This window comes from Desmodus rotundus, chromosome 12 (genome assembly GCF_022682495.2).
Source record: "Desmodus rotundus isolate HL8 chromosome 12, HLdesRot8A.1, whole genome shotgun sequence".
NCBI lineage: Eukaryota > Metazoa > Chordata > Mammalia > Chiroptera > Phyllostomidae > Desmodus > Desmodus rotundus.
Window position 1 is genome coordinate 46,691,548 of NC_071398.1, and position 26,842 is coordinate 46,718,389.

Sequence of the window (26,842 nt, forward strand, 5' to 3'; positions counted from 1 at the left end):
CGGAGGGAAGGGAATGGGTTGGGCGGGGAGAAGGGAGGCCCAGAAGGCTGGAACAGTGAGTGGACAGGGCCGGCAGAAACTGGTTGGGAGGTCAGGGCTGCCTGCTCCTGACCATGCATTTGACCACACCTTGGTCCTCACCGCATACCCTGACAACTTCCTCATGTCCTTGCTACCTCCATATCCCTTCCAGGTCTCTAGGGCGTCCCCAGGGGCCAGTGGTACCCTTCAGCTCTCCTTTATTCCTCATCGACAGCCAGGTCGCCTTCCTTCATGCATGCCACAAGCCTCTAGGGTCCCCACACCCTCCCCCTGGCCCTGGAATCTCTCTTTTACCCCCACATTATCCTGACAGTCCACACATACGCCTCCCCCAAATACCCCAGTCCTCCAACATAATTCAAGAAAACTCCCATATCCAGCACAAGCCGAGAAGCAGCACTTGCCACGTGCGAGGCAGTTCTTGAAACCTTCGCAGCTAAATAACTCCCATCCTCTGTCTGAGGGAGGCGCGCGTCCTGTTTCTACTTCACAAGTCGGGAAACAGAGGCACAGAAAGGGGGAGCGATTTGCCTGAGGTCTCAGGGTGAATAACACTCTTCAACAGCCCCCAAGGAAGCACCTGGGTCACTGCAGTAGCGACACCCTGCACTGTGCACAGCACCCAAATACCTCAAGCACGTGTGCACCTGCCCCACGTCCACCACACCACGATGCCCTTCTGGCGCCGAAACCCATCCCCAGCTATGCCAACAGCATGGCAGCAACAGGAAACAGACAGTGAGCCACAGCCGAGGCCGGCCAGAGTTCCCAGCACTGTACATGTACGCCTTTAGTCCTCAAAACACTCCCAGGGGGTTTGGGGCTGATGGCCAACTCTTCCCATTTTATGGATGAAGAAACTGAAGCACAGAGACACAGCCTGCTCAAAACCGCACCAGCTACAACAGTGTCAAAGCCAGGACTGGAATCCTTCACTGCCAACCCACATACCCCAACAATGTCCACACCCCCCCAAATCATCACAGCACCTGCTTCCCTTCCCTCTCGAGTGCCCTCACCACGTATGTGCTCCTCCCCTCCCCACGCCTGTGACTTTCTCACCCAGTCCCCAGCTCTACCTGCCGTCTCCCTCATCCCACTACATTATCCTTGAACTTCCGACTGCACTCTTGCCCCCGCAGCTTTCTGCGACTGTATGCTCCCTTTCCCTGGCTCCTGTGGGTCCCCTCCCCTTCTCTGCACCTTGCTCCCGGCTCCTCCATCTCGTCTGAAAGCTTCACTCGCCCTGACCACCCTCGGCCCTCACTTCCCAAGGTCCTCATCACACCCATGGGGCCACCCCTCCACCTCCCACTTGGCTCTTGCAGGCACACCCCCACCCCCTTTCCCGAAGTGTCTTCCTGTGACCTCTCCTTCCTCTCATGGCCCCGCCCCCTCCCTTGCCTTCATCTCACCCACTCCCCACCCTGCCCACACCTCCGCATGAATCCCACTCTGCTCCCCTACAGCACCCTAGGCTCCTCTCATACTCTCTGGTTCCCCCCACCCATTATCCGTGAGAGCATCTTCCTCCTTCTGCACCCTCAACTCACTCCATCACACACCTTTCCGCCTCCTGTTACTTGCAACTGCATTTCCTGCACCGTCTGTCTACACTGCTTAACCCGCCCCCCCCCCCCCCCGCAATCTCCCTTGCTTTCCCTGCATTCCCTCCTTACCCCATTGCTCCACACACTCCACGTACCCTCCCTGCTCTGGTGCCTCCACTTCAGTGTGCCCCACTCTCCCCTATTCTGTTCTCATCCCCACACCCTCCCTCCCAGACCCTCTAACCCCACCCCCTGCTCCAGCATTGCTACCCACGCAGCAGCACCCCATTCACCATCCGAGCGGTACTGCTGTGCTGCTGACTACCTGCCCTGCAGGAACACACACAATATGTGCCTCCAGGCCATCCCTCAGAGACCCGGAGCGGCCTCCGGGCCTCAGCAGCCGGCTCTTGTTCACTGGATCCCACACACGGAGACTGCAGCAGCCTCCACTCCCCCCACCCCCACCCTGAAGGTCCCTCTCACACACCCAGGATCCCATGGCCCAGAGCCTGCTGCTGCACATGGCACCCCCCTCTGGGACTCGGCCCCTCCCCATGTACCCATCTCCGCGGGCAGCTCCATGGCTGGCACCGAGGCCCCCATGCAGGGAAGCCAGCCCCCTCCCATGCTGAGAAGTGGTACACACAGCAGATGCAGCTCCCCATGCAGAAGCTCAGCCATGGCTCGGCACACGTGCCCCTCACAGGCACAGACCCCTGGGGGCAGGGAGAGGAGCACACCGGGACAGAGACACACAGAGGGACTGGTGGGGGGGCTGTGGGGGAGGGGACAGGCCTGGCACGGGAGGGTGGGTGTGGGGAAACAGCCGCAGTGCCTGGGACAGACACACACACACAGTCCCCAGACAGCCTCTCTGTCGCTCCAAGTCACACACAGACATAGACGCTGTCACACAGAGACACACAGATGGACACAGCTGGGGGGGTGGGCTGGGAGCCCCCCATCTCCCCATCCTTCTCTCTCGCTCCATCTCTCCCTCTCTCACACACGCAGCTGCAGGCAGTCACACACACGCACGCACACTGACACAGCCACACAGTCGCTCAGTGACACGCAGCGGAAAAAGCAGAGGGGAGAGGAGGCTGGGCGGGATGCGTGTGTGGTGGTGGTGGGGGATGACTGTGAATGGGAGAGAGGGGTATGAATGGGGGGACTTGCCAACTCCGGGAAGGGGTGTGGGGATGCGGGGATCAGTGGGGCCGGGGCCTGAGGTGGAGTCGCCTGAGGGAGAGCCACGGTGGCTCCCCAAGGGGAGGGCTCCACAGGGTGGGGGTGCTCAGGGCGGCAGAAAGGGCAAATGGGCTCCAAACCCCAACGCGGGGTCCGTTGGCGGGCCTAGCAGAGGAGAAGGTCTTGGAGGAAGAGCAGAGGGGGGCCTGGAAGGGCCTGTGAGGGGGTGGAGGACAGATTCCTGAGCTGGGAGGGGTACTCAGAAAGCGTGGCCCAAGGGAAGGGATGAAAGAAGGGTTGAGAAGAGGGGCCCTATAGGCGTTTAGCGTTCAGAGGAGGTTAGGGGAGAGGACTGGAGGAGGGGGGCGGCTTGGGGGATGAGGAGGAGCCCCAGAGGTGAGGGATCAGCGGCGGGGGATAGGGTCGTCACAGCGGGCCAGGGCCTCCAGGCCGGGCCGCGGGGGAAAGGGGCAGCGCGCTCCGTTACCTGTAGATGTACCAGACGCTGCGCCGCCGGGGCCCCAGGGCCGGCCAGCTGGAGGAGAGCGCGGGGGGCGGCTGCGGCAGGGAGCCCCCAGCGGGGCCGCCCCCGAGACCCCCGCCGCCGCCGACCGCAGACAAAGCCATCGCCGCCGCGGCCCCGGCCCGGGTCCCGGTGCCGGCCGCCCCCGCCGCCGCCGCGTCCCCGTCCCCGCTCGGCCGAACCCCCGTGTCCGGGCCCCCAGGCCCCGCCTCATGCTGACCCGCGCCGGGAGGGGGGAGGGGGAGGGGGCGCGCACCCTCCCGCGGGAGGGAGGGCAGGGCCGGGGGCTCACATGCCGGGGGGCGCGGGGGCGCGGGGTCGGGCCGCCGCTGGAGTGCGAGGACCGCGGCCGGCGCGGGCTTCAGCACCGCGGACAGCTCCGGAGGCGGGCAGCTGGCGCGAGGCTTAACCCCTTGGCGTCCTGCGCCGGGCGGCGGAGGGGGCCGGGCAAGGGGGAGGGGGCCGGGAGGGGAACGCGGGGGCCCCCTTGGCGGGAGAAGGGGGAGGGGCGAGGCGCGGGGGGGGGGAGAAGGGGAGGCACTTCCGGTCTGGGCCCCCCCTTAACCCCCCTCCCCCCCTCCAGAGCCCTCCCGCGCAGGTGCAGAGCGAGGGAGAGCGGGAGAGGGACGCACACCACACAAGATGCCTCGAAACCTCGTGCAGGAACGCGCGGACCGAGCCCCACTTCCAGGGCAGGGACATCAAGGTGAGAGAGGCCCCAGGAGGGGACACACAGCCCCCTCAACACAGACAAAGCACCCCAACACAATCTGGAAGGACCAGAAAGGGAAGGCCAGGGCACTCAGATCGGGCTTCAAGGCAGAGAGAGACACCCCTCCGCTCTAAAAAATCCCAGGCAGAGGGACACACACACTACCTGGCACTGGAGACCCACAGGAGAGGAGAGAGGGAGGCACAGATGGGGGGGTTGAGGGTGGGGGTGGGGGGGGTGAGCAAGGCACAGAACACAGGATACGGAAAGGGTTGGGCAGAGCAGGGGTGAGGCAGGAGAGCCTCAGACACACCACAGACAGGGCAGCACATTCCAGTGGGTGCAGGAAGTGGAGAAGGAGGGAGGGGTATGCAGTGGACAGGACAGACCTGAGGGCCAGAGGGACCGCCCCCATCCAGCAGCAGGCGGATCAAGTGACCCCAAGACCAAGGCCAAGGAGACACGCTCAGAGAGACATTGACAGAGACAAGAGAGAGAAGCAGAGGCTGATGGAGCGACTCGGGTGGGGAGGAACCTCGATACTCACCCGCTGCCCAGAGCCGGAGACGTGCCAGGCGAACACGCACAACGGTCAAGCGCCTCGGACACTTGGGGCGCAGGGTGGCACCCCAGCCCCACCCTCTGTCCCCATGTGTCATTTGTCTTCCTCCCCACCCCAACTCGTCCCCACTGGCCAGAACACAGACACGTAGGTTTGGACACATTTAATGGAAGGATGCCACGAACAAGGAGACCCTTCCCTGGGTGGGAGGAGCAGCAGGAGAGGGTGTCATCTCGGACGCCCACTTATGACCACCCCTCCCCCACAGCCTTGCCCTTCCGGAAGCCCAACTCCTGGAGTCCTCCCTTCTTGGGGCCCCATCCCCCAGCACCACAGGTCCTGAATTCCAGGTCAGACAGATGCAAACGCATGCACACAACTGTGTGGGCCCCTGTGCACCAACGGGGACATGCAGAGAGAGGGCCAGGTGTGTGTGGAGACCCACCTGTCCCTACGAGGTAAGCAGACACACTGCCATCTCTAGAAACACTTGCCCTCATTCTCAGACACACAGATTCAGGGACACACAGATGTGCGGAGCCAACTGCAGTATTAGCCACAATCGTGCAGCCACCAACAACAGCCACAAAGGCACCCATCTCTACAGAGCAGGGCAGGCCCTCTGGCCTCCCCTGGGCTTATGCACAGGGCTAGGCGTCTAGGGGCCTCCAGTCACACATGCATACGGACACAGGTCTTGTGCACCTACAGAGACACGAGGGCAAGAGCACACTCCAGGAAACAGGACAAGGGTACTCGCCTGTGTAAGCTGTTCACACACAGGGAGCTTCAGCTCTGGTCGTGCACACATACACATCCATACACCCCCAGGCACCCCTTCCTTCCCATTCCTGACCCCATCCCCTCCCATCCCCTCCTGTCTCACCTCCCTGGGCCAATCCCATCCATCAAGCTTCAGAAGCAAGTCAGCCAGCAGCCAGGGAGGGGAAAGGTGTCAGTGTGCCCCTCTCCCCACCCCCACCCCACCTGGCCTGGCCTGGCTCTGCCCACACCCAGTGCGAGGCCGGCCTAGGATGCATATACTTCCACTTTGCGTGACCTCCAGCCAGCCATACACGAGACCCCCAGGGCCCCCAGGCATTCCCCTCCCCCACCCAGCCCCACCCACCCTACTGGTTTTCGGCTACCCCAGAGCTGAGCAGTCTCCATGGCTGCCAAGGCAGGTTGGGCATTGGGCTGTGTGGTGGGAAGCTACCTCTGCCTTCCCCGGCCCCTGGTCAAACTTTAGAGGGAACAGATGAGACAGGGAGGTGGGGGGCCCCCAAGGGGGTAAGGACATTTACCTTGGGGCATCAAAGCTGTCATAGGAGCCCACGGTATAATGCCGGAAGAGTCTCTTCGCCTTGTCACTGCGGCTTTCTGCAGGGGGACGAGGGACGAACTTGGGCCCTCACTCTGGAAACCAGGAGCCCACCTCCAGGGCCCCTAGCCCAAGCCTTCCCATCCTCCTCCCAGGCCTCACCCCACCAGGAAGGGGACAGGAAAGGACATGAATAAGTACCCGAGGGTAAATCGGACATAGTCCAGGGTTCCCCGTTACCTTGCTTTCCCTCCTGGGAGCGGTTTGCCACCTCTTCCAGGCAGTCAGAGGGGAACCAGCCAATGCGACCTTTCACTTGGCCTTCCCAGAAGCCTCCTTCCCCGATGCTAAGCACTGGGTGGGCGGGGAGCAGGAACAGAGAAACATTTCTACGTTTCCATGCTGCTCCTGCTCCCAAGACACCATGCCCAACCTTTTCATAATTCCTGCACCTGGCGCAGGTCCTGGCCACAGGGCATCCTTAATAAATGTCCCAGGAGGGGCGAGGCCGTGGGGGGGAGAAGCAAATCATGTCACTCCTGCATTCTAGCTTTCCAGATCCAACGAGGACATCCAGAGGCAATGGGGAAGAGTGCTGTGTCCCATGGTGCTGCCTCACAGGTTAGGGACACGTCCACAACTGGCCCTCATCTCCCCTGGTGACGGGTTACAGTTCGGTTGCTCTATAATTTCCCTCAATCCTCCCAGGCAGCCCAGTCACTGCCCTGCCTGCTCTGGCAGTCTCCTCGCTGCTTAATCTTTTGTCATTTGCTCCCAGGCCCGTCCCTCCTCCACCTCTTTGCTTCCCCAGACTCTAGAAGGAAGAGATTAGAATCACCTCTTTCCTTCTCTCCACCACACATAACTGCAGGGCCCTTCCTGCCAGCCCCACCTCTTAAGCCATCAGCCCACGTTTAGCGGGAGCCTGTGGCATGCCCGGTGCTGCTGAGCTGGGCCCTGGCACTCAGAGATGGACGGCAGGGAGCGCTCCCGTCTATCCAGCTCTCACTCTGGACCAGGACCCTTAGAGGGGCTGCTTGTATTAGCCCCACTCTACTGATGGGGAAACAGAGGTGTGGAGATCCCAGGTCATTTGCCTAAGGTTACATAGCGTCTAATACACAGAGGCTGGCTTCGAATGCAGCTCTGTGCATTTCGAGAGTGAACGCTTGTGATCACTAAGGTTGCTCTCTTTCTGTTCAAGTACCTTGTTCGACACACAGTCCTCCTTCCCTCCCCTCAGCGTTTTCATGGCTCTGTCCACACACGGCCCCTCATCCACCTCCCTCCCTCAACCCTCACGCCCACCCTGGTAGCTAACACCTGACTTCCCACTTCAGAGATGAAGCAGCTAAAAAGCTAGAGCCCAGAAGTCCCTTGCCCAGAGATGCCTCAAGTCATACTAGGATTTGAGTGAAGGCCATCCGATGCTTTTCCCTGCACCAGCTGCCTGCCTGGAGAGGATCTGGGAGGTGAGATCGAGAGAGAGAGAGAGAGAGAGAGAGAGAGAGAGAGAGAGAGAGACGTTCAAGGTCACAGAAGAACAGGAGATGGGTGGCGAGGAGTCTGGGCTCTCGCTGGCTCTGCCCTGCTTGGCTGGGTGGCCTGGGGATCAATTATTCGCTCACTGAACAATCACGAGCTGGAGCTGTCGGGCATGCAGACGTGTCCCTGCCCTCACGGAGCTTCCACACCAGTGCCCACTGGAGGTGTAAGTCTACAGGTGACCTCGTGATCGGAAACGGAGGGCAGCGCTGAAGGGAAAGTGGGTATCTGGAGAGAGGACGTCCAGAGGGGAGCATGTAAGTGGGATGGCCACGAGAGACCGACCTGGGAGGCGTCCGGGAGGACGTGACCTATGGGCTGAGACCCGAAGGATCCTAGGACTGGAGGACACAATGAGAGGGAGCAAGCGTAGTCCAGGCAGAAGGAACAGCCAGTGCGAAGCGCTTGGTGTGGAAAAGGGCTCGGGGCATTTGAGGAATGGAGAGAAGGATATGGCCTTCGGAGCCTTGTGGGTGAAGGAAAAGTGGCCTGAGATGAGGTGGGTGGGCGGGGGCGGGGGCGCCTTGTAGGCTGGGCCCAGGCGCTGGGCTTGGATCCTGCGAGCAGAGGGAGCTCTGCTACCTCGTGAGATGCGGCGACACCCCGTGCCATCGTACAGGTGGGCACACTTTGAGGCAACGAAGTGTCTTTTCATGAAAGAGACGGATATTAAAAATGGAGCGGTATCTCCTCTCCCCGCATAGCAGTGTTGGGCTTGAAGTTCAGAAAGGTGCATGGCAGATACCGCCCAGGGCCCTCCCTCTGCCTGCCCGGGGAAGTCCCTCACCCCTGCCTCAGTTTCCCTTTCTTCTTTCGCACCCTCCCACTCACAGACAACCCCCTACCCCCAACACACACAGTCCGTCTCTCCTCTGCAGGCACCGCTGTGGCCCCCACCCTTAGCCCTTGCCTTTGGTCATTCATTCACTCATTCATTCATTCACTGATCGGATGTACGTTGAGGCCTCCTGTGCACTCTGTCAGGAAACTGGGACCCTGGGACCCGGAGACCAATGTCACGGGACCTCGCCTTCAGGAACTCAGGCTACAGGCAGACAGACCACAAAACAGAGGCACCGGCACAACCCCGCCTGACGCTCTGACCCCTGACCCACTCACATCAGTCTCCTCTGTGCTTTGTTAGGCGGCTCTCTGCAGGGGGACAAAGGGATGACGCTGGGCCCTCACTGTGGGAGGACCCTCCCAGCTTCCCCGGGGTCTCTTTCCTCTAAGTGCCTGCAGTGGGGGGAGGGGCACTTTGGTAACATCGGCTGTGTGTGCTCTGTGAGAGACACTGTTCTAAGTGCTTTCAGTGAGAGGATTCCTTCAATCCTCAGAAGGGTCCCATTTTATGGATGAGAACACTGAGGCCCAGAGAAGTCCCTTGCCTGAGGAGGTGAAGGCAGGATTTGAACCCCAGCTGCCTGGCTCTCAATCCCTATACTGCTCCGCTCCTCTGTAGCCTAGAGCTGGGCAAAGACTGGCTCTCCCAAAGCGTGCTGACTACCCGGACTACAGCCTGTTTCCTGTCTCCAAAGCACCATTTGGTCCAAGAACGCACGTCTGCCCGTGAGGGCTACTGGCACCATTTCCTAGATGAAGACAGGGAACCCAGAGAGAGGCGCGTGCCCACCACAGCAGTCCCTATTTGGGGAGCCCTGGGCATGGACCCGGTTTCACTCACACCCCCCATCTCATGGGAGCCCCCGAACGTAGGCCCCGCCCCCTTCCTCAGACAGGGGTCCTGGCTGAGACAGGAGGTGAAGGCAGGCGGCTCGGCCTCACATTTCCCACAGGGCAGCAGGGGGACCTGGGACAAGTGGCTTCACCTGCCTTCAACTGTGCGACAGGGTCCAGAGGCCCTGCTGCAAGGGGGGTCGTGAGTGAGTTGAGACCACGCCTGGAGGAGTCGCAACGCCCCCTCAGAGATTTATCATCTCAGTTACACTCTGTGCCCCTCCGGGTAGAAGGGGCATCTCGGGGCTGGCTCTCAGAGGCCTCCAGAGTGCACAGAACATTCTAGAACTGTGGCTCTGACTGCCCCTCCCGGAGTGGTCAGCTCACCTGCCTGCCCCTTACCTTTGATCTTCTCGCCCTTGCTCAGAGAGATCTCCCCCTCGGCTTGAGCCTGGTAGGACTTCACGGCCATGAAGGAGCGTCCGGGCACCGCTGAGTAAAGCTTCCTGCGCCTCCCGCGGCTGCCCAGGGAGCCCCCGGGCCCCCCTGAGCCCCCGGTGCCCCCGGTGGGCCCTTCCCGGGGCGTCCCACTGGAGCTGCGTACACAGAGGGTGTGAGAGGCAGGGCAGAGTGGAGGGAGGGGGCACCTCTGGGGGAACAGGGGTCCTTGGAGGGGCGGGGAAGAGACGGAGCATTGGGGTGGGGGAGGGGGTTTGAGTGGGTTGCCTGGCTCGGGAGTACCGGGGGCAAGAGGACATCTGGGGTTCCCTCTGTCTGTGTCTGCTGCTGCCCCCCCAGACCCCTCTCCTGCTTCCTGGCTTCAGCTCTGCCCCCTCCCACGGTCCTGCGCGCTCCACCTTGATGGCGCCTCCTGAGGCTAAGCCCCGCCCACGCCATCCCTCTGCTCCCTGGCCTTCAGGGACTCCCTGCTTCCTCCTGGGTTGGGTCCAGCCTCTCTGCCCGCCATTCCCAGTCCTCCACGATCTTCCTCCCACGTCCTCAGGACATGCTGGCCCGCCCCAGCTCCCCTCCTCGCCCTCCTTAGCCAGCCTAGCCAGCCGGGCCTCCTCACCCCACAGTGCCCTTCCCCACCCTCCCCTCTGCCCTGAGTGGCTTCTCCGCTCCCCTCCCACCTACCCCTCCTCTGGCTTCATCTCCAATCTCAGGCACCTCCCCCTAAGGCCCTGGATAGGCCCCCACCCTGCTTGGCCTCTTCTCATCTCACCCTCTCTTTCTGTCTGTCCTCAGGGGCTAGGACCAACATGTCGGGGGGTGCCCCCAGGCCTCTGGTGTCGAGCAAGTGCTTGGCTGAACTTGCATGCACTTGGGAGGGCTGCAAGCCTGGCTCACAATACTCTTCCTTCCTCACGGGTTGGGAGAGATGCCTAGGCCTGGTAGTGGGGGCAGGTACGTGGCACAGGAGGGAGGCAGCTGAGCTGGCCTGGGGCCTTGTGGCTCTGAAGAGGGGACTTGGCTGGGCTGGGGTCTGTGGTGGGACCAGGGCTGTGCCCTCCCCTACCTGGGCCGTCCACGGGGCTGCCTCTTGGCTTCCTCGGGGTGCCTCCCGCGGGATGGGGAGCGCGCCCGGGCACCCCGGGGGCTGCTGGCACTTCGGAGGGTCCCAGTGCTGAGCTTGGTGCTGGGAGCCGAGGGCTGTGACTGGCCTTGGGACCCTGAGGTAGCGCCCGGGGCCCCGGTGGACGAGGTCCCCGGGGCGGCAAACACCATCCAGTCGGGCAGGGCCATGCTGGTGTCACTGTTGGCCCGCAGCAGTGCGGGGGGCACCGTCAGCCCAGCGCTCGGGGGTCCTCGCCGCCGGGCGGCATACTTGGGGGACTCCTGGAAGGGCACTGAGAGGGTACAGTGGCAGGGGACAGAAGGGGCAAGGGATGATGGGGAGAGGCATGAGGGAAGAAAGATGGAGATGAGAAAGAGTGTGGGAGGCCAGGAATCACGCCCCTTACTAATCAGACGTTCAAGGCCATCCAAGGCTTTTTTCAATCCCATCCTGGGCCCCAAATCAGGTCCCCTGACTCCTGATCCTACCACGAAATCCCCAAGCACCCTAGGCTCTGCCTTATCCCAGCACCCCTCACTCACCCACATCTTGTTCTCGATGGTTTCGAATCAGCTCCCCCAGTTCGAAATTCCCAGCGATCACGGCCACCTGGAAGGAGAGAGACAGGGAGGTTGGGGTGTCCCAGGCGCCAGGAGAGGGGATGGGACGCACTGGCCAGTCCCTTGCCGGCTGCTCCCTCTGCCCCTGTTGCCCCAGGCCTTCACCCCAGACACTCTGCCTTCCCTCTCTCCCAGCACACCTCATGGCTCCACCTTCCTTCACCCCTTGCATGCACTTGGGAGGGCTGCAAGCCTGGCTCACAATACTCTTCCTTGTGAGTATTGTGTAGTACTTCCTGTGTAGTACTTCCTTGCCACCCCCACCCGCTGCCAGCCCCCGCCAGCCCCAAACCTGGAAGGCGGTCTGTCCGTTGTTATTCTTCACGTCCTTTTTGGCCCCTCGATAGAGGAGGATCCTGGCACAAGTCTCCTGAGGGCGAAGGGGAAGGAAAGACAGCGAAATTCGCTATGAGAGGCACCTCAGGAGCAACCTCACCTGGCCCTGCCCTGCCCAGGACAGCAGCCACTGGCCAAGTGTGGCTCCTGAGCCGAGTTTCTGTGTGGCCAGCCTGAGATGGGCCATGTATGTGATAAATACACACTGGATTTCAAGGGTCTAGCATGGAAAAAAAAAGAAAGAAATTTCTCCAGTAATGTTTCTATTGATTACATGTTAAAAGGATACTATTTTGGATACAATGGATTAAATAAAATATGTTACTAAAATTCACATCGCCTATTTCTTTTCTCTCTTTTTAAATGTGGCTCCTGAGTCATTTAAAATTACACCTGTGACTTGGGTGGTGTGAATCTAAACCGGGTTTCTCAGCCATCCTGTGCACGGACGGGAGTTGAGCAGCATCCCTGGCCTCTACCACTAGATGCCAGTAGTATCCCCTCCCGGGTGTGACACCCAAGAATGTCAGCAGACGGTGACAAATGTCCCCTGGGGGTAGAAGCATCCTGGCTGAGAGCCACCCATCTAGACCTCATGGAGGGCTTACTACGCTGCAGGCCAGGTGCTTTGCACCTGGGAAGCAGCAGCTCACCGAACTGCCCAACAGACAAGGAGGTCAAGGTCACGTCACGGGGCTGGTGGATCTGCGTCCACATTCGAACCCAGGTCTGTCTGTCTCTGGAGCCTATGCGCTTCATCACACACCCTGCCAGAGCCAGAAGGAAGGGGGTGGTGGGGTAGAAATGCCATCCACACCCAGATCAATTCCTTACTTGGCTGACTCACGACATGTCGCTCCCTCTCGCTCTGAATCAAACCCAAGGTCCTTCCCATGGTGCAGGAGGTGCCAGCTGATCTGCCCTGCCCCGCCACCCCCAGTCTCGCCAAGTTCATCTTCACTCCCCACGCTCCAGCCACAGTGGACGCTTTCCTCTGACGGCACGCTCCTGCCCCAGGGCCTTTGCACCTGCTACTCCCTCTGCTCGGAATTCTCTGCCCCGCCATCTTTGCATAGCTCACTTTCTCGCTTCACCCAGGTTTTTTCTCGAACACCACCTCTTCAGAGGGGGCTCCTCTGACCGCCCTGTCAAAAATAACCCCCGGTCCTTCTCCCTGCTTTATTTTTACTTCTATGATACCTGCTACATCCCAGGCATCCTTCCAAGCCAGTATGAGCTCATTTTCTTCATAACACTGTCTCTCTAAAATTCCATTTCTATTTTATTTGTCTCTTTAGCATCCCACTACCTTGTCCATTGCGTAGGGGCATGATTCTGTCTGTGGCACTCACCACTTGGAATGGCATCTGGCCCCTAGGAGCTGTTCAATAAGCAGGTGCTGAAGCAGGGAAGGCCCTCTGCCTTTTGTGTTCACCTGGCCAAAGCCAACCTTCCCCTCACTTCCCACTCAACTCTTCTCTAGATCCCCAGATACCAACGGAACCTGCATTCACCAAGAACCGACTGGGTCTGACCCTCTCCACATGACAAATCCACCAGCAATGCTTGTATGACCCCATCTCGCAGCACTAGTTCAGAGAGGGCAGATCTTCGCCGAAAGTCACACAGCCATTTAGTGGAGCAGCTAAGACTCCTTCTAATCCTACCGCTTATCTATTTCCTGTGACAGCACAACTCCCGTGGCCCAGGTCAGTTGCTGGGCAGCGACACTAGCCTGGTGAGCTTCTGGGTGTGTTTGTGAGTGTGTTTGTGAGTGTGTGTGTGTGTGTGTGTGTGTGTGTGCACCCTTGTGCACACACTGTCCCCCCCCAAATAGACTGCTAACCATGGTCAGGTGTGTTTCTGCATCTCTGCATGCTCCCAACCACCGCATGCATGCCTAGCACAGGGCCACAGCATCAACACCAGCTCCACCAGCTCTTCAAACGGCTCCCCGAGAACCCCATATTTACTGGTGCCCTGGCGCTTATGTCTCAGCTCTGCAATTATCTGTTTACTCGTCTGCCTCTTTGCCTGACCTCGACTCCCCTTTCCCCTTCCCCCTTCCCCCTCCCCAGGGCAGGCGCCATGCTGTGTCTGATTCATCCCCCATTCTGCACACAGTAGGTACTCAAGAAACAGGCATGGAAAGGATGTAGATAGAGGATGTGGTGTTGAGTCATTCAAAATTCATTTGCTCAAGTCATTCATTCATCCCTTGAGTTACACAATCCATCTGGAAGCAAACACCTGTTAAATGTTCTGAGCTCGGTGCTGAGCTTGGGGGAAATCCAAGGTGGCTGACCCTTCCTTCCTTCCTTCTTCCTTCCTCCCTCCCTTCCTTCTTTCTCCCTTCCCTTCCTTCTTCCTCCCTCCTTTCCTTCATTCCCTTCCTCCTTCCTTCCTTCCCTTCTTCCTTGCTTCCTTCCTTCCTTCCCTCACTCAGCAAAGATGCTTCTAGGCCTACCATGTGCTAGGGCTTTGGGACAGCGGATTGATGAGGCAGTCCCAAGCCGTGAGGATCTCAGGGCCTAGACATGGACCTGGCCATCGGCATGGGCATGCCAGGGGGCCAGGGGAGCACAGTGAGGAAATGTCAGACCCAGCTCTGGGCCTCGGGAACCTTAAAGTCTGGGAGGGCAGACAAGGGGAGAGAAGTCGAAAAAGACCTCACGTGGGTCAAGCATCTGTCCATTCAGCACCTTGCCAAGAACAAGCAAACATTCACCCACTTGGTCCTTTGTTATTGACCCATTTCGAAGACCAGAAAGAGGGTGCCCCAGGCGGGGGGCGGGGGGCAGGGGGCATGACTGGCTCCTCTGACTTGCTAAGAATAATTGCTCTTGCTATTAATTCTTCATATTAAATTTTCCCCGTTCAAATTAATGGTGTGGTTTCCACCTCCTGACTGGATCCTGACTGTTAATGGTTACGATCATGACAATGATGATGATTATTATAGCTGCCTTCGAGGGACGAGCACTTAATTTACACTTTCTTTCATCCCCTTCACTCAGTGGACGTGATTCCCATTTCGGGGAGAGGACGGAGCGTTGCGGAAGGGACGGGGCTCCTTCGGGGAGCCCACAGGCCGTGCCCACAGGAGGTGGAGCCAGGGAATCTGGGCGCCAGGCCCGTGTCGGGGAGCAGGAGAGACACTGGGAGGGGAAGTGACGGCACCGTGTTGGTTGGGTTTGACAAACACTGAGTTCTCCCTCTGCGGGCGCCAAGCAGACTGCTTGCTGCCACAAGGCGGCATGTGGCTACCTGCCACATCCCCAGCACTGCACGTCCTGATGAGGCAGAAGGGGCTGGGCTGTTCTGAAAGACAGAACAGGGGAGGTGGGGATGGGGCTGACGACCAGCCAGCAGCAGCCGTGAGCCAAGCCTTGTCCTCCCAAGCCCCCGTGGCAACCCCCCAAGGACAGGGAGCCTTTTGGAGTGGGTCAGGGAGGCTGAGGCCCTGAAGGGGCTGATCTGCCCAGGACTGCCTGTCACACAAGTAGCAAGGGGCTGGGGTCATCAGGCTGAAAGTCCCCAGCTTTTGCCAGCCCAACTGGCCATCACACAGCGCTGGAGCTGGAATGTGAGATCCCCGACTACCTGCTCTTCACTGGTCACCTCCACTCGTGAAGTGGGGACCATCCACCCAGCCCTGAATGGCTACAACTTGCACCATACTCTGGCTCCTTGGGGACTGTGCTCTGTTTGGCTTTTCCTTTGTGCCCTGCATTGGCTGCCCCCTACCCAGGCACTGGCAGCTGAACGAGAGACTCAGGGGAGAGAGAACCTCGGAGTCACCGTCTGGCCCCCTGCATGGAATGCTCCCCCCACCCCCACTCTACCCGGCTGACTCCTGCTCACCTTAGCACGTGTGGCACATCCTCCACAGCCACCTCCCCCCCAGCCTCCAGCCCACGCCCACAGGCAGGGTCCCATAGGGACCTGCATTCCCTGCGAGCTCCCTCTGGACTGTGACAGCAGATGTGCCCTGACTGGGGGCTGTCCTGCTCGCTCACTCACTACTTGGCCCTCAGCGTCCAGCTCTGGGTCCGACACAGGGAAGATGCTCAGTAAATACTTGTTGAATGAATGAATGAATGAGTGAGTGAATGAATGAATGAGACAGAGAAGGGGCAGAGGGCTGGAGTCAGGAGGAGAGCCGGGCAGACCTTGTTGTAGAGGGCGCAGATGTGCAGGGCCGTGTTCCCCGAGGCGTTCTGGGCTCCGGGCTCAGCCCCGTAGAAGAGCAGGTGCTCCAGGTGCTGTGAGTGGCCCCGCTGGCAGGCCTGGGGACGACAGGGGCCGAGGAGGCTGGTCAGACCCTCCACTCATGGCGGCTGTCTATATCCTTCCCCTTGAGGTCGGGGAGCCCTGTAGCCACCGCCCCCTCTCCTTTCAGCCCCCATTCCTTCTCAGAGACCCAGGTCGTCAGCGTCACCAGTCATTCCACGTCCAGCCTTGCCCCGCAAGAGGCCACCCCCACCCACATCAGGGGTCAAGGAGTCCAGTCCCCCAGCCCATGTTCCTTCAGGGTTCCAGTGTCGACACCCCCATCTTTTCCTCTTTGGACACCATGGACCCTCACCCCCACCCTCTATGGGGACCTCCCCAGCTCCTTGGACCAGGGTCCCTGGCCCCTAACCCCTTTGGGCCCAGGCAGCCCCGCCCCCACACCCACCCCTCTCCGCCCACTCAGGAGCACCTGGTGGATCTCCTGCCAGCCGTTCTCATCAGCGACACCCAGCTGCGCCCTGTTGTACAGCAGCAGCTCGCAGCAGCGGGGGTCGCCCCCCACCATGGCCGTGTGGAACAGAGGGGTCAGCCCCCGGCGGTCCTTGTAGTTGGGGGAGCCCCCAAGGTCCAGGAGTGCCTGGCAGGGGAGACAAGGCAGATGACAGTCACGGGGGCACGGGCTCATTCTGAAGAGCCAGTGGGACGAGGACCAGGAGTCCTGGGCGGCCTCCCCTGGCCAATGGCAACCTCAGCTCTGCCACGATGCCCTTGTGCGACCTTGAGCCTGGCCCTTCCTCTCCGAGCCTCTCCCATCCCATGAACAAGGAGGGGATTGGGGAGAGGCCTGCAGAGGACCCTCTCGCTCTGACATCCAGCCTGCCCTTCCTCCACAGCGGACACCCACCTACTCAGTGGGATGGCTGTGGGGACATACGACAGAAGTGAGTCTGGTGGCCGGAGGCCCCTGGCCAAGTGGAAGCTGTTACTTCTGTGCCCCCAGGGCGGGGCACAGGAGGAGGCCTTGGAAAGAGCGAGCTCGGGGTGAGGCAGCAGGCCAGCCTCCCGAAGGCCAGGGGCTTGGGGCCAGGGAGTGGTCCCACTCAGGGAACAGCTCTGGGCACAGAAGGCTGGTGGCAGTGTCCATGGTTAGTAGGACAGCGTTGGCAGTGGCCCTGTGCAAGCACGGCCGCGGTGGCGCTGTCCAGCTGCACGTTCCATGATGATGGGCACAGTCACAACTGTACCGCCCAACTCGGCGGCCACACGTTGGCTACTGAGTGCTTGAATGTGGCTGGTGAGCCCGAGAAGCTGAAGGTTTGATTTTCATTCACTTTGACCAGTTTAAATCTCAACAGCCCCAGGTGGCTAGTGGCTACTAGACTGGCCAGTTCGGGTCTGGGTCTGGGGGAGGGCAATGCAGTGGGGGTACGTAAGAGGGTCTGTGGGTTCCAGGGGTATGAGAGGTCTTTGTGGTTGGTGAAAGGGTTGGAGAAGGGGAAGGAGGGTTTATTAAGCTGGGGCATCTGTGAATCGGGGTATTTATCCACAGCTCTGTATCTCTGGGGCAGTCTATGCTGACCTGTGTGTGAAGAGGGATCAAGAACCCTTGGGAGGAGCCCTGGCCAGTGTGGCTCAGTGGATTGAGCTCTGACCTGAGAACTAAAGGGTTGTTGGTTCAATTCCCAGTCCAGGCACATGCTCGGGGTGCAGGCCAGGTCCCCAGTAGGGGGCATGCATGAGGCAACCACACATTGATGTTTCTCTCCTTTCTTCCTCCTTTCCCCCTCTCTAAAACTAAATAAATAACATCTTTAAAAAAATAACCCTTAACCCTTAACCCTTGGGAGGGGGTGGGAAGAAGGAAATGGCAGTCCTGCCCAGGTAGCTCAGTTGGTTAAAGCATCATCCCAACACGCCAAGGTTATACGTTTCATTCCCGGTCAGGACACATATGAGAATCAATCAGCCGCAGCTGGGTAGCTCAGTGGATTGAATGCCGGCCTGCGAACCCAAAGGGTCGCCAGTTCGATTCCCAGTCCCGGCACATGCCTGGGTTGCAGGCCAGGTCCCTAGTAGGGAGTGGGCGAACAGTAACCACACATTGGTGTTTCTCTCTCCCTCTCTTTCTCCCTCCCTTCCCCATCTCTAAAAATAAATAAAAATCTTTATTTAAAAAAGAATCAATTAATGAATGCATAAATAAGTAGAATAACAAATCAATGGCTCTCTCTCTAAAATCAATAAATTAAAAAAAAGAGAAGGAAATAATATTTTAAAATAAGAGTGCCAGCTGACTCTGTGTATGCTTTCTGTGGGTACAAGAGGTTCATCTATTTGGGAGGAGGGGGCTGTATGTGCACGTGAGAGAAGGGGAAGGGCTGCAGGGGGCTGTGTCTCGGCCAGTGCCCAGGGAGGCAGGTTGAGGGGCTGTGTTTGCAGGGTGTGTATGGAGGAGGGCCTCTGGGGACAAACCAGGGACCTCACAGTGCACTTCAGGGGCCACAAGGAGGGTCTACCCCTCGGGGAGACAGTGGTGGGGCTGGTGTTGGGCTGGGCCAGGGGAGACGGAGGACACCAGTGTCTGAGTGTGGGCAGAATCATGTCATCCACGCGGGCATAAGGAAGTCGTGTGACCATCAGCTATTGCTGGTTGTGAGCCAGGGAGAGTGGCTGCACCTGAGGGTCTGAGGGGGACTCGGATTCACTGAGAGGGGTGATAATGGAAGGTAGGAGGGTCTGGGGCATTTTGCCCAGCACAGTCTGTGCGGGAAACATGGCAATTTGGGGGTGTCTTTCATCTGTGGAGAGCCCCGGGGGAGTTGGCATCTCACCGTGAGAGCAAGGCAGTGCCGGGCACACGCGGCCTTGTGTAGGGCTGTCATGCCATCCCGGGCTCGGAAGTCGATGTGGGCTCCGCCCAGGCACAGGGTTCGAATCACATCTACAGAGCCTTCCGTCTGGGCGGCCAGCGTCAGGGGGGTCTCTGAGGGGCGCAAGGCCAGTCATGTGCAGCACCCAGGCCTCATGCTGGGCGCCCCCCTTCCCCGAGCCCCCCCACCCCACTCCCTACCTCCTGAATCCGAGTCATGATAATTGGGGTCCAGCCCCTTGTCCAGCAGTCGCGCCACCTTGTCGGACGTGCCGAGCTGCACGTACTCCAGGAATTTCTTCAGGCCGGTCTGAGACGTGGAGGAGAGACAGAGGACAGGCCGACCGGGGAGCGAGAAAAGAAAAGATGAGGCCTCGAGCTCTGCGCTGTCCAGTGAAATACACAGCGAGCCGCTGTGACATCAACAAGTCAGTCTCTTGTAGCTACTTTTTTTGTTGTTGTTAAAGGAAGGGGCCCTGGCTGGTGTGGCTCAGTGGGTTGAGCGTCACCCTGCAAACCCAAAGGCCGCTGGGTCGGTTCAGCCGCTGGACGTTTCTCTCCCTCTCTTTCTCCCACCTTACCCCTCTCTCTAAAATAAATAAACCAACAAATACAATCTTTAACAGAAAGGAAGGGAAACTGGGGGTGCGGGAGGTAGAAGAGGATAGACGGGGGATAAATGGTGATGGAAAGAGACCTGACTTTGGATGGTGAACACACAACAGAATATACAGAAGATGTACTGTAAACTTGTACACCTGAAACCTATATTATTTTATTAGCCAATGTCAGCCTGATAAATTCAGTAAAAACGTCAAAGTAAATAAATAAATAAATAAATAAATAAAGAAAGAAAGAAAGAAAGAAAGAAGAGGGACTATCAACGGTGTTGAAATCCCCCTGAACGACACCCCTCTTTTAACCTACTATATCCACCATCTCAGCACGTAATACGTATAACATTTATTAGGCTGATATTTTACTTTTGGGGAGGTATCCAGAGTCTTTGAAACCTGGCGTGCGTTTCACACTCGGGCTAAGCTTGGGGACCGGCCACACTGCCAGTGCTCGGGAACTGAATGTGGCCAGTGGCTCCTGCAGTGGACAGCGCAAGCGTGGAGGGATGGGGCATTTGGGGGAGGACGAGGGTGAATGCGCGGTGGGAGATGAGGAGGAACGGGATGGGGGGCTTTTACCCCATGTGACAAGAATCCTTCACTTCGATACTGAACAAAAGAGCCCCCAGGCTTCCTCCTAGCTCTTAGGGGACCAGGAGAGATATGCAGATGTACGGTCCAAGGACTGGAAGGCAAGGTGGCTGGAGGATAGGTGTGGCTAGGCAGGGGTCACCCTTGGATCTGCTAGAGATTGAGGCCACAGGACTGGGGGACTGCAGGGCATCTATGAAATGGCCCCAGGCAGAGGGACACTGGACGTCGGAGTCCAGGCTGAGGGGGATAAGGGGCCCTGCGTGAGTATGAGGGACCAGGAGATGAGACGGGAGAGTCTAAGGATGAAGAAAGTGGGAGCCAGGACCTGACCGGGTAGCTCTGTTGGTTAGAGCGGCATCCTGATACACCAGGGTTGTGGGTTCGATCCTCGGTCCAGGCACATACAAGAATCAGCCAATGAATGTATAAGTAAGTGGAACAAATCTCTCTCTCTCTCTCTCTCTCTCTCTAACAATAACAAAAAGAAAGAGAGTGGGAGCCTGGGCAAAGGAATGAAGAGCAAAAAGGGAGGTTAAGAGGGAGTTATGGTAGAGGGGGGATTTGGGGCTATCCCACATGTCCCCAAATGGGGACCCTGGCAGAGGAACAGAAGGGTTGAGGAATGCGGTGGAGGGCCGTTAGGAAGAGGTGGGAGAGGAAGTGGCTGGGGAGGGGGTTCTGGGTGGAGGACGGGGCAGGGGGCCGTAGGTGCCAGCAGGCTCGCTCACCTTTGTGTGCAGCTTGGCCAGCTGCTTCTCGTCCAGGTTGGTCTGTTTGTAAACTCGGGTCTTGTACCGGAACTGAGGCGAGGGGTGGGGTGAGGGGAGAGACCGAGACTGAGAGTCAGGCTGTGGAGGAGGCCGGACGCTCTCCTGAGCCGGGGTCGGGGGGGGGGGGGGTGGGGAAACAGCCCCAGCCTCGGCTGGGTGGGCAGTGGGGTGCAGGCCTGCTGGGGGCGGGGTGGTGATGCTGGTATGCAGACTGTGATCCCTAACGTGAAGGAGAGGGAGTCTGGATCCCACAGGGAATGTTCTGGAACACCTGCTATAACTAGGAATCCTCCAATTTCACAGGCGAGGAGAAACTTGCAATGGGGGAAGTGACTCTCCCAAGGCCACTCTGCTGGCCAGAGAACGGACAGTACTTTGACCTCAGGCCCCCCTGACTCATTCTGACTCTTGGGCCTGGAGATCTGGAAGATCCCTGGCTAAGGCGTTGGCTGGGAGAAAAAAACGGGCGTGGCCAGTTGCGTGGCGGGACGCGCCTTGTCTTGTCCTCTGGGCAGGCCCCAGGCCTCACCTCCAGGTAGGGCACCCCCTTCTCGAAGGACTGGGGGTACTCCCGCAGCAGCCGCTCCTCCTCCAGGAAGTTGGCGTCGCGGCCCGAGGTGGCGGGCTGGAACAGGCCGTAGTTGAGCACATCCTGCAGGCTCTCGCTCAGGGCGCAGAGCACCTGCTGCTTGGCTGTCCAGATGGTGGCATCGGGGTTGAAGCGCAGGCATTTCTGGGGGGGAGGTGACGGGAAGGAGTCTCAGGTGGTTGGGGGAGGGCGTGGGGGTGGCTCTGGGAGCAGGTGGGGGGGAGGATTTGGGAAAGCAGGTGTGTGCAGGTCTGGGAGCAAGGCCCAGCAGCAGAGGCCTCCCGGTCGGTCGGGGCCGGGCCCTGTGGCCCTGCTGCCTGGCGGCAGGCTCACTCACTGTCTGGTGCAGGTCCGGAATGCCGATCCTGAAGACCATCATGCTGAAGTGGGCGTCGTCCGGGACAGACATGGAGCGGCCCTGCAGGCCTCCCGCCGAGGAGGCCAGGTTACCAGGTGCCCCACTGCCCTGGCCCCGGGTCCCCCGGAGGCCTCTCCCGGGCCCGTCTGGGGAGCTGTCGGACTCTGAGCCCCCCTCGGGACACTCGCTGGCACTGTGGCGTTCCTCGTCCTCGCTTGAGGCGGGGCTGTGGGTCATCGTGGGGCCACGGGGCGATGGGGGACGGCAGCATCACAGGTCGCTGTGGTGGGGGGCCAAGGGCGGCTGTCAGGCTGGAAGCCCCACCCAACCCCTCAAAGGCCACAGGCATACTCGGTGGCCCCGTGGTCCAGGGCAGAGGCCCTGCCTGCACTGCCAGAGGTAGGCAGGAAGGAGGCCAGACACACCCCTGCACACTCCTGCCGCCTGGTGCACACACCCCCATCCCTGCCACGCTGCCAGCACACGTCTCCTTCCCTGCCCTTGGCCCTGCTTGCAGCCCCCGCCCCTCCTGCGCCCCACTTTGCCGCTGACCCAGTGTGGCAGTGTCCCAGAAACCGCAGAATCACCGCGGGAGCTACTGGCCCACTTTGCCAGGCCACAGAAAATGCAGCTAAAATTAGCCGAGGACAGACAGGTGGACGACCCACCGGCACCCTGCCCTCCTGGCCCCAGCCTGGCCTCTCACCCAAAGCCCTCCCATCCTCTTCCTGGACAGCTGGAGAAGGGGTGCTGAGATGTAGTAATGGGGAGGGGGGGCCATGAACCCAGGGCAGCAGGAGCAGGAGGCCGCGTGGTGCCCGAGCCAGTGAGCGGGTGGAGCTGGCGGAGCTGGTGACTTGAGCGAAGTGTGCCCGACAATGTGGGCAGAGGGCTGGAGAGCCTGTGTCCCGGGGGTGCCGGCACCGGGGTGGGGACGCCATTGGACAGAGCATCATCATGCATGGGGTGTCCCTGAGACGGAACCACCAGAGGTGGCCTGTGCAGGTTGTTGGGGGCATCTGAAGAGGGCGTGTGGGTGGCCGGAGAGGCTGGACCTGGGAGTGCCCAGCTCGTGACTGTGGCGTGGTGGCCTGTGGCCGTGTGGGGTGGATGATGACCCCTGGGCACATTGGGGGACTGCGTCTTCAGGGTGGGTACATCAGCCTTGCTTGGGACAGGCAGCCCCACTCTGAGGGAGACTGGGGGTGCTGGGAGAGACAAGGAATGGGGTGAGGGTCTGGGGGACTGGGATGGGAAGTCGTCTCGCGATCCCTCCTCTTCTCCAACGAGGTAGCCCTTAGGAAGCTGGGTCCCCCATGGGGTCCGCCTGGCTCATCTTCTCCCCGACTCCTACCCCCCAGGACCAGAAAACAGAATGTCTGGTCTGGTCCCTCCCCCCAACACCAGGCCCAGCTCCCGCGCCGTTGCCATGGAGATGGGAAGCAGTGGAGGGTACTGCTGACTTTGGGGGAGTGGGGATGGGCTGGGGGGTTGGAAATGTGTGTATGAGAAGGAGACTTCCAAGAGCTGTGGGTGAGCCAGCATCACTACCGGCCGGCCAACCCCTCCCCCGAGCGTGCCCAGGGCTACCAAGCCCCCTCCCCCTCCAGGTACTGGGCTGCGCTGCCCCACCTCGCCCTTGCGGAACCCCCGGCCTCCTCCTCTCCGCTGGGCTCCACCTCACACCTCCCTTCTGGGGGGGCCCCGCAGCCACTCCCCCTCGGCTGACCCTAGCTGACCCCCAGCCTACACTGGGCACTAAACGGGTGGCCATTGGGATGAAAGCAAAACTGGCCGGGCACCCCCTGCACCCCCGCGCCCGCAGCTGCCCCCAACCCCCAGGACCAGCCCCGGCCCCTCCCCCTCCGGCCCCGAAGGAGGGAGCGGGCACACTCCGCCGGGGCGGCATGAATCAAACGCTCCGCGGCTAAGAATAGCTGGCACGCAGCTGGCACTGAGACGCGCTGAGGAATCGGCGACGGGGGGGATGAGGGGAGAGAGGGGGTGCCCTGGGAAGATGCGGGGGCCGGGGGGCGGCCGGCGTGGCTGAGAGCGGGACCCGGGAGAACGAAAGGAGGCGGCGAGGCGGGGAGAGGGAGCCAGGGCTGGGAACGCGGAGCCGGGGTGGGGGGGAGCCCCGGGCCGGGAGAGAGGGCGGAGGCACCCAGGAGCGGGACTGGGGGCGGGAGCCGAGGGGGCGCGCCGGCCGCCGGAGAGGGAGAGCGACGGGGTGCGGATGGGGAGGGGGGGGCTTGTGAAGGGGGTGGGAGCGAATTGCAGGGGCCTGAAAGGAGAAGCAGGAGCTCGAAGGGGGTCGAAGGGGGCGGAGGAGGCCGAGGCCCAGAACCCCGCAGGCTGGGGTGGGCGCCGGGGTGACCCGGGGAGCCGCCTCGCGCGGCATGGCCGCTGCAGGGGTCCGGGGCTCGGCTGGCCGAGTGGGGGAGCGAGGCGGGGGAGTGGCGGGGCAGGGCCCGGAGGCGGGTGCGGCGACCGAGCCCTGGGCGTGGAGCGCGGGGCAGGCGAGTTCGGGCTGGGGGCTCGCGGGGCATGGGGGGCGCATCCTTCCATCCAGTCTGCGATCTGGGACCCGGCACCGGGGACTGGAGTGTAACCCAATTTGATGTTGCCTGGGGGATGCTCCCCTCCTGGCCCCCACCCCCCATCGCATGCCCCGGCCCGGAGCCCGGCGCGCGGCCAAGGACGTCCGGGCGCCCCCGCCCCCTCCCGCGGCTCGCGCCCCGCGGCACCCCCAAACCCCCAGCTTCTCGGCCCCCTTACCTGCCTGGCGGGGCTGCAGAGTCCCGGTCGGCGGCGCCCGCAGCCCCTCCCCCCTCCCCCCCCACCCCCCTCCCCCCCGGAGACGGAGGACCCTCAGGCCATGCCCCACCGCCCCGGGGGGCGAGCGGGCCCGGGGAGGGGGCGGGCGGGGGCCAGGGGGGGGAGGGCGGGGGGGACGCGGGCCTCACCCCCCCCGCGGACCGGGCCTGGCCATCCGCAGAGCGCCCCCCTTTAGCCGCGGCCGCCGCGCCCCTCCTGGCTAGCCTGCCCCAGGCTCCGTCCGGCAGGCTCCCGGCGGCGCGGCTCCACCGGCTCTTCCTCCTCCTCTTCCTCAGGCCGCCGCGCCGCCGCCCGCTCCGCACCTCCTCTGTCTCCCTTCTCGTTCTCTCGCTCTCGCTGTCTCTCCCTCACCCTGTCTCTCTCTCTCTCTCTTCCTCCCTCCCTCTTTCCCTCCCTCCCCTCCCTCCGCCCTCTCCCCTCCCTCCGGGAGCCGGCGGTGGAGACTTCGCCCCTCCCCGCGCCCCCAAACCTCGCCCATCCCCCCACCGGCTCCGCCCCCTCCCCCTGCCCTCCCCCACCACTCCCTTTTGACACCCGATCCCAAACACGGACGACACCCCTGCTTGCTTCCAAACCCCGACGATGGGGGCCCCGCCCCCCTAAGGGTACCCTGCTCCACACTCAGACCCCAGGAACGCCCTTTCCAGACCGCCTCCCACCTTCTCTACACACAGTGGGGTGCAAGCAGTATTTGATGCTGAACTCTACACCCCCAAATCGGATTCTGAGAGCTATAGATTCCTGCGCTGTCTCCCCAACATACACGCACCCCTTCCCCCAAAGCACAGGTGCAGAGAGTCCCTGGCTGGCCCTGCAGACATCCCCACCTATACGTACTCCCCTGTACACCCCAGGCCACGCACGACCGCCCTACCTGAGCGTACATCTGCAAAAACGCACTCAGCTACAGCATGCACATACCACACCTGTGCACCAGAGCATACAGGCAGCACAGCACGTGCATTTATGCACCCCCCCCCCCAGTGTGCACCCCAGTGTGCACGCTCAGATCTCCAGCTCACATACAACCCCGAAACACACGCACTGTAGGGAGACGTGTGTGTGCATCCCCATGACACTCCCGCAGCGCACCAGCCCTCACACAGGTGTGCACAGGCCCATTTAGATGCACAACGCGGGCCACAGCTCCCCTCCACCATGATTATCACTGACATTTCTCCAGCGTCTCCTGGTGCCAGGCTCTGTTCTGAGTTTACTCATCAACGTCTCCCACCAATCCAAGGGCTAGGTGGGGGTTCAGAGAGGCTAAGCAACTTGCCCAAGGTCACCCGGGGGGGCCAGGGATCAGGGTCAGGTAGGCTGGCTGAAGGTGGTCACACCACTGTGGTTTGGTATGGGGAACACCATGGGTGTATATCCTCCTTCAGAGCTCAGCTTGCTGGTGCTCGGATTCACCCACAGGGACAGGGCAGATCCCACAGGACTTTGGTGAGAAAAGCATTCCCATAGCTCAGACTCTTACCCTTCTCCCAGCTCTCCCAGCACCTGCAGGGCCACCAGCCCCGGCACAGGTGCCTCTACATAGCCTCTGGTTGCACCTCCGGAGGCAGGCTCTGGGGTACTGCTGTTTGAGCTGGAGCAGGTGCCAGCTGAGCTCTGGGAGGCCCCCCTCTGGATGCACACCCACCAGCCCAGGTGGTTAGCAGCTGGGCCCTGGCAGACAACAGCTGCCCGTGTTGGTGTCGGCAGTGAGAGGCTGTGCACCGCCCTGCAGTTTACAAGGCCTTTCCCCGCCTGTGCATGATGTCGCAGGCCTCTAGCTGCTGGTGAGGGGGTCCCCAGAACCCTAATGGGCACCTGAGAGGTCCAGGCTCTGACGTGGTAAGCAGCCTGGCCAAGGTCATGCTGCCCTTTGCTTTCTTGGAAAACAGAAGCCTGGAAGCACTGATTTCCAAGGCCCCTCCTGGGGTTCCCAGCAGCTGAGGGCAGTTGCCTGCTCTTGCTTGGAGCCAGAAGCCTTGGCTAGCTGCCTGCCTGCTGGTGACCTCCGGCAGGCCGTGCTGTCCCCTCTCGGAGCCTTGGTTTCCTCCCTTGAAGAGTGGGCCCTCTGTCCTTGGCCAGTGAGCTCCATGCTTGCTGGCGCAACCAGCCAGGCCAAATCTGGGAAAGCCCTGCATGAGTCACGGAGCTGGCATAGCGTGGGCATGGCGTGGCCTCTTGCTTCTCTTGCCTGTGCAGTCTCCCTCCCACTGCCTTCACCACCTCCACCCTGGCTGCCGCAACCTTTGCCTGTGCCCCTGCCTCAGGAACTTGGGGTGCCCTCTATACACAACAGTCAAACCTGCAGTCTTTTGGCTAAGCTGTTACCCC

At 60.9% G+C, this 26,842-nt stretch overlaps 1 protein-coding gene across 1 annotated transcript in view; it reads right to left on the reverse strand.

Annotated features, from left to right (window-relative positions):
• Positions 1-26,842, reverse strand: part of SHANK1 (SH3 and multiple ankyrin repeat domains 1) — a 48,925-nt gene that overhangs the window by 20,877 nt on the left and 1,206 nt on the right. The window contains exons 2-14 of the mRNA XM_053915075.1: positions 21,653-21,953; positions 21,256-21,459; positions 20,685-20,756; positions 18,947-19,055; positions 18,708-18,859; positions 16,346-16,513; positions 15,813-15,929; positions 11,597-11,674; positions 11,227-11,293; positions 10,646-10,976; positions 9,529-9,722; positions 6,145-6,258; positions 5,888-5,963 (exon numbers count right to left, since the gene is read on the reverse strand). Coding sequence (XP_053771050.1) covers positions 5,888-5,963; positions 6,145-6,258; positions 9,529-9,722; positions 10,646-10,976; positions 11,227-11,293; positions 11,597-11,674; positions 15,813-15,929; positions 16,346-16,513; positions 18,708-18,859; positions 18,947-19,055; positions 20,685-20,756; positions 21,256-21,459; positions 21,653-21,910 — 1,940 coding nt within the window. The 5' untranslated portion in view covers positions 21,911-21,953. The remainder of the gene's footprint in view (positions 1-5,887; positions 5,964-6,144; positions 6,259-9,528; positions 9,723-10,645; positions 10,977-11,226; positions 11,294-11,596; positions 11,675-15,812; positions 15,930-16,345; positions 16,514-18,707; positions 18,860-18,946; positions 19,056-20,684; positions 20,757-21,255; positions 21,460-21,652; positions 21,954-26,842) is intronic.